The 7,300-nt window shown below is 41.4% G+C and overlaps 1 protein-coding gene across 1 annotated transcript; it reads left to right on the top strand.

The window, feature by feature from the left end:
- Nucleotides 1–357: 357 nt before the first annotated feature.
- On the top strand, nucleotides 358–1,797 carry LOC132191655 (UPF0481 protein At3g47200-like). The gene has a single exon (XM_059606744.1). It carries the CDS (start codon nucleotides 358–360, stop codon nucleotides 1,795–1,797), a length of 1,440 nt encoding a protein of 479 aa, XP_059462727.1.
- The last annotated feature ends 5,503 nt before the right edge of the window (nucleotides 1,798–7,300 follow it).

Below are 7,300 nucleotides of genomic sequence, written 5' to 3'. Positions count from 1 at the left end.
ATCTATGATATGAGTCTTTTTCTGAAATCGGCGTCGTCTACCAGTCAAACGAAATATTTCTCCGTCTCATTCAACATTTAATACGTTCTCCATAAAAGTTCGTGGGATCCGGAATTTTCATCACACATCTCCAATTTCTGCCCAATCCTAACATGTCTCCCGCAAACCCGGATAAAACCTCCATTTAATACAGCGCCACACACCAGCTTCAACTTCACACCCAAGAGTCCAAGACCATAATCGATCTAAAACACCAAAAATCCAATAAGAAAATTGGTATTGCGGAAGGATAATTTTGCGACATGGCCGAGAGTTTGAAATGGGCCGGCCATCAAGAAACGCACTGAGTACTCCACGATGGAAACTGGGGAAGGAGAAGCTAGTCACGTCGTCGAAGTCGATATTGACGAGCGCGATATTGACAAGCGCCTCCTAGCCAAGATGAAAAGCGAGATCTCCAAGAGTAATCCATCTAATTCACCTCGCAAAACAGACACCGGTGGAAAGCGTTGCATCTACAAGTCTTCTGATGGGTTCAAGCACATAGACCGTAAGTGGCTCGAGCCCCAGGTGGTCGCCATCGGGCCCTACCACCGCGACAAGCCTCAGGTCCAAATGATGGAGGTGATCAAGAAGCAGTGCCTCGGCTACTTTATCAAGAATAAAGAGGTAGATTACTTGTTGAATTGCTTGAAAACAATACGTTCACTTGAAATTGAAAAGGATCTCAGGGAGTGTTATTCCGAAACCGAGAAACTCGGTAATAGCGATGACTTCGTTCAAATGATGGTTTATGATGGTTGTTTTATATTAGACTTGCTTCTCTTTCTCAATCATAAGAAAGAGATGCATTTCAACTTTGATAAAGAGGAAGCAAAGTCCGACCATCCTCTCTACCAGCCAGAGAGCCAAGAGAGGGTAAATGTTTCGAAGTTCTACACAGACTTGCTCCTGCTTGAGAATCAGATCCCTTTTATTGTTCTGGAAAAGTTATATGAACTTTGCAAGCCAGGTGATGTGTCCTTGTTCGCTATTGTCAGAAAAGTTCTCGGGAGATCATTGTATCCAATAATCCATAGAAACAGGCCTCCGACCGAATGGTTGCATTTGCTGGACCTTGTTCGGTCACTATTTATCCCACCCGGTCATAATGAGAAGCCGTGGATGCGCTTCTTCTTTTCTGAGAAGCAGTACTGGAGGCAGTTCAAACTATTCAGTCCAATTCCCTCTCCCTGTGTCACCAAGTTACGCCGTGTGGGCATTAAGATCAAGGGAGATATGGCGGACAGCTTCTTGGAGGTGAAATTCAAGAGAGGTGTGATTGAAATGCCCGTTATAGCTCTTGACCACGAAATGTGCTCATTCTTAGTGAACTGCGTGGCATTCGAGCAGTGCCACAGATGTTCCACGCACTTCTCGATTTACGCTACCTTCTTGGATGGCCTTGTCAACACCGACAAGGACATCGAGTACCTTTGTGACCGTCGCATCATTGCGAATTCCTTTGGCACCGACAACGACGCTGCGGTTTTCATCAACAACTTGGGCAAGGACTTGACTATATATAGAGATTATAAAATCGATAACGACTATTTGTTGGATTTTTTCGAAGATGTAAACGACTACTTTGATAGAAAAAGGTTGCATTGGGCCAAATGGCAGTGGACGAGCTTCAAGCGAGAGTATTTTGGCAAGCCATGGTTGTTGATTTCGGCATTTGTTGCGTTTGTGCTATTAGTTCTTACATATTTGCAGACCCACTTCACCATTTATGCATATCAGCATCCAAAAAACTAAACTCGATCATGGCTCTGTAAGTGTGTGAAGCTATTTTAGTTAGTTGTGTTACTTTTGAGCTTTTGTTGTAGTGAAGCGATTTTGCTGCGAGTAAGCTCTGTGCTTGCAAGGCAAACGTTTTATTTGTAATGCTGTATTGAATGTATTGATGCGTATTTGAACTTTTTAATTCCTCAATGATAGTCTTGTTATTACAAAATATCACTGGAAGGCCCGAAATATCCTACAAAACTTAGTACCAAACCTGCAATTGGTACTTAAATTTTTCTCAATTGCAGGTTTGTAATGCCTAGCTCCCAAAAAGTCATTTTTCTCAAAATATTTTTTCCTAGGCACACAAGAAATTGGTCATCCATGGGAGTGGTTGGCCACCCAGTGAAAGGTTTTTTTGGTGCCCAGGAAAAAAACATATAGTTATTTTGGGGGAAATCATTTTTAGAGCTATTCTATTATTGAGAAAATAGCTATTCCATACCTTTTTATTAAGATGATCACTATTCCTCATTTTAGGAGAATTCCAGTACTGATCCAGGAAATAGTAATTCCAGCTATATTCTATTCCTCATATCTAGATCGAATAACTATTTCTGTACATATGCCAAACCTGCCCTCACTCTCTATTGGATACAAGCTTGCGATTTGGGTTATGGTGTCTTTGAGGTTCAATTGGGATGATATGGAAAATACTGTTGACTTCATTGACATTAGGCACATTCTAATGAACACATCTATTCCCCAGGCATTGCGATCTTATTTATGGTTATTTAAAAAGAAATGAACATGTTCTTTTTTCTACTCAAGAACCATGATTTGCGGTCTCCGATCCCATCCCTCCCGTGGAATATTCAGTTGTGATTCCAACGTTTTTAACTTTATAGTTTATACTAGTGCATGCTTACTGTGAATTTTGAAATTATATTGAAATTGTGATATGAAAACTCTTTTTTTTCTTTTTCCTTTTTCTTTTTTTTTTTCTTTTAAAAAAAAAACTACGTATTTACGTTTACCTCTCTTTAACTCTCATATTTTTTTGCAATATTCCACTAATGTTTCAATATTTATAATGTCTCCCACTCCCAATCTACTATCGGTCTACGTTGCACTGTCCTACTTCCGCGTCAAAAATGAGTACTTCTTACTATCTAGTTTAATAAACTGAGTTTAACTTAAAAGCACCGTTTTTTTTTTAAAAAAAAAAAAATTAAAAAGGTGAGAATGGACAACCAATGTAATTTTTTCCCTTGGACGTTACCATCGGAGTTTTCACCCGCTGTGGAATGTCCAGTTTGAGCCATAGCTACTGTCTGGGAAGGCGAGCCCGTCACCACAACCCCACCAAAGTGTAAGCTAATAAAGCCCTTTCATAGTAGCATATGGTTCATGCATCTACTACCACAAGCATATTCGAACACGCTACCACTAAGATGAAAGGAAGGGGAAAACTTTCTCCTTGCTGCTTTACTAACTCAACTACCACCTTGGTGGTAAAACGATAAAGCCCCTTATTGGTGACTTAATGGGCTTAATTATAATTGGAACGAGGAGCCATGATAGGCCCGGAATACATATATGGATTGCTTTTGGTTTTAGGACTCTGATTAAGCTACCTAAAAACCCATCTGCATAGATGCCATCGATTAGAGAAACTGATGGGCATCAATGGGTTTTTCTGTACCATAAGATGGAGTTTGTCACTTGTCATCAACGTTAAGGGAAGATAGCAATGCACGCTGGTTATGATGGGCCGTGTGTTTAATGGGCTAAAAGGGACCAATCAAAGCTTTTAACAAAAAAGGTCCAAACAGAATATCAATTATGCCGAGCTTAAAGGTCCAAACGGTGAAGGAAATACAAAATTTTGGGCTAACAACATGATAGCCCAAAAGTGGCATTAGGCCCAATGAAAATTCAAAACCCCGTTCACCCGAACTGCACCGGCAAGTCTTTTTCTAGTTGGCACGTTTAATATTCGTGGCTACACATCCCACCTTTTGAGTTTTGTCACAACTAAAAAACCTCCTTTTTAGCCAAGGAAAACTGCTTACATTTCTCTCTGCTCATCTCACGCATCCCACCTCCGCCAACGACAATGTCTTCTGCTTCCACATCTAGACCCAAACCACAACATATATATTGCCTCTAATCCTCTCTTTCACTCAATGGAGTTTATTTATGTATTTTGGATGATGGGTTATGCTGAGGAACGTACTGATCGAAATTGTTTCGACTTTTGAGCCATTACAATGCAGCGGTGGGCATTTGAATTAAGGTAGATCTTTGGTCCCCTTTATACTATTGAAGGAGAGGCAAAGAAGAATTGCTACATGATAATATCACTTTGAACAAGGAATCAAGGATACCTAGCTATCAAATTTCTATTCAAAGGGTGGAGCTGTTGTGTGAAAGGTCGCGAATCTTTAAAACAAATCAAACAAGCAAAACAAACGTGATATAGTGTTTAAAGAAAAATAAACTAAATAACAACAAGAACACAAAATTTACGTAGTACGGTAATTTATCTACGTCCACAGTGCAATAGCAAAGGGTCATTTCACTAATTCAAAAAGAGAGACACAAAAGAGTGTTTAATCACTCAGAAACTCAAACCTCAAATACACCCAATTTCTCTCACTTCTACACTACAGGTTCTTCCTATTCTTGCTGAGCAATACAAATGTTTTTCAATCTATGCAGAAAGCTAGCACACTCTACATTGCTCTCTGTTAGGTGTGACTTGCCACCCATCACACGTGGGCCCCACTAGTTCTCTACTCCTTTTGGGTTTAGGCGACTTTTGTCCAAGTTTATTTTGGAGTCATTCTCCTATGTGTAATTGGACTCCTTGTTTGACTTATAGTAGAAGTCTTAGACCAACATGTAAAAGGAGAGTTAAAGCTTCTATATAAGGAACAAAGCACAAGGTGAATTTGTGTGTGCCAAAAACGTGAAGCACCAAAGAGAGGAGAAAAAAGAGAGAATTTGAGAGAAGGAGGTACAAGGGCAGCAAGGGTGTTTTCTTCTTGGTGGTTTTTGGGGGAACCAAAAACAAGTGATTAGAAGAAAAAGGGTGCTGCAGAGTGAGAGAAGAAAATAGAGATCAGCCGCCATCCGTTCCAGCAAAAGAAGAGTTTGTACATCTGTCTTTTGTATTCTATTTTAGGAATAATCTCTCTTGTGTGATAGTGAGATTTGGGTGTATTGGGGCTTTGGGATCTGAGTGATTTTCTCTCTACTATTTTTGTACTCCATCTTTTGATAGTGGATTTTTTCCGGGTTGTCTCCGCCAGTGGATGTAGGCTTGTTAAGCCGAACCACTTAAATCTTTGTGTCGTGTGTGATTGCTTATCTTTGTTATTCCGCATTCTTCTTATTTTTGCATCTCACGGGTCTTGGGAAATAGGATTAATTTCCTAACAACTGGTATCAGAGCTGTTGGTTCAAGTGGGAGCGATGGCAAGTGAAGAAGGAAAGATGGGAATCGAGAAATTCGACGGCAAACATTTTGAGTTTTGGAAGGTACAGATTGAAGATATTCTTTATGGGAAGGATCTTCATCAACCTCTTTTGGAAGAATAACCCGACGACATGGATGATAACAAGTGGGCTCTGCTTGATCGTAAAGCCCTAGCAGTTATCAGGTTATCATTGTCAAAATCAGTTGCACACAACGTTGTAAAGGAGAAGACCGCAGCAGGTCTAATGGAGGCTTTGTCAAGCATGTATGAGAAGCCGTCGGCTAACAACAAGGTGTATCTGATGAAGAAATTGTTCAACCTAAAGATGGCGGAAGGAGCTTCGGTGGCACATCATCTCAATGAGTTCAACACCATCACAAATCAATTGTCCTCGGTGGAAATTAATTTTGATGATGAGGTTTGCGCGTTGATCGTCTTGGCATCTTTGCCCAATAGCTGGGAAGCAGTGAGGATGGCTGTGAGTAACTCTGTAGGAAAGAGTAAACTGAGCTATGAAGACGTCAGAGATTTGATTCTCAGTGAAGAGGTTCGCAGAAAAGATGCGGGTGAAGCCTCTTGTTCTGGTGCTGCTTTAAACCTCGAGACTCGGGGCAGAGGACAAGATAGAAACTCTGGTCAAGGCAGATCAAATTCCAAAAAAGGGAGAAGCAAATTCAGATTCGACCAACAACCTGAATGTTGGAACTGTGGCAAGACTGGCCACTACAAGAAGAATTGCAAGGAATTGCGGAAGGAGACTGAGAACGATTATGCAAACATAGTGACAGAAGAAGTATATGATGCCCTACTTCTTTCTGTTGACAGTCCCCTTGATTCTTGGGTCTTAGACTCAGGAGTATCTTTTCATACGACAGTGATCCGTGAAATTCTCGAGAACTATGTTGCTGGAGATTTCGGGAAGGTGTATTTGGCTGACGGAACGGCGCTGGATGTTGTGGGCCTAGGCGATGTTCGCATTAAAGTTCACAGTGACTCGGTATGGAAGCTACAGAAGGTCAGGCATGTTCCGGAGCTGAAGAAGAATTTGATTTCAGTAGGACAGCTTAATGAAGAAGGGCATTCAATTCATTTCCACGGTGGAAAGTGGAAGGTCAGCAAGGGAGCTAGGATTTTGGCTCGTGGTCATAAGACGGGGACTCTTTATATGACGACGAACAGCAAGGATACAGTTGCTGTTGCAGATACGGATGCTGACTCAAAACTATGGCACCTAAGGCTTGGGCACATGAGCGGGAAAGAGATGAAGGTACTTATGTCAAAAGGAAAATTACCGGGGTTAAAGTCAGTTGAGTCTGATTTGTGTGAAGGCTGCATCATAGGGAAGCAGAAGAAGGTGAGTTTCGCGGAAGTTGGCAAAGCACCTAAGCTTGGAAAACTGGAGCTGGTACACACGGATTTGTGGGGTCCCGCACCAGTGGCATCTCTTGGAGGCTCGCGGTATTACATCACATTTATTGATGACTCAAGCAGGAAGGTATGGGTTTATTTCTTGAAAAGTAACTCTGATGTATTTGAGACTTTTAAGAAATGGAAGGCCATGGTTGAGACTGAAACGGGCTTGAAGCTCAAGCGTTTGAGATCAGACAATGGAGGAGAATACGAAGACAGGAGGTTTAAACAGTTTTGCGCAGTGAATGGGATTAGAATGGAGAAAACAATCTCGGGAATGCCGCAACGGAATGGCGTGGCTAAGTGCATGAACATTACTCTCAATGAGCGTGCTAGGAGTATGAGGTTGCATGCTGGGTTACCAAAGACTTTCTGGGCTGATGCAGTGAGCACTGCTGCATACCTGATAAATAGGGGGTCTTCCGTTCCCCTGAGCCATAGACTACCGGAAGAAGTCTGGAGTGGGAAAGAGGTAAATCTTTTACATCTGAAAGTTTTTGGTAGTGCTTCGTATGTCCATGTTGAGTCTGATGCTATGAGTAAACTAGATGGTAAATCTAGTAAGTGTTTCTTCATTGGATATGGAGATGAGGCCTTTGGTTATCGATTTTGGGATGATCAAAATCGGAAGATCATTA

This window comes from Corylus avellana, chromosome ca9 (assembly GCF_901000735.1).
Source record: "Corylus avellana chromosome ca9, CavTom2PMs-1.0".
Taxonomy (NCBI): domain Eukaryota; kingdom Viridiplantae; phylum Streptophyta; class Magnoliopsida; order Fagales; family Betulaceae; genus Corylus; species Corylus avellana.
This window is presented reverse-complemented; position numbering and strand designations above follow the sequence as displayed.

Excerpts from the sequence above, each read along its gene's own strand:
- LOC132191655 (XM_059606744.1), top strand. The coding sequence starts at position 358 with ATGGAAACTGGGGAAGGAGAAGCTAGTCACGTCGTCGAAGTCGATATT.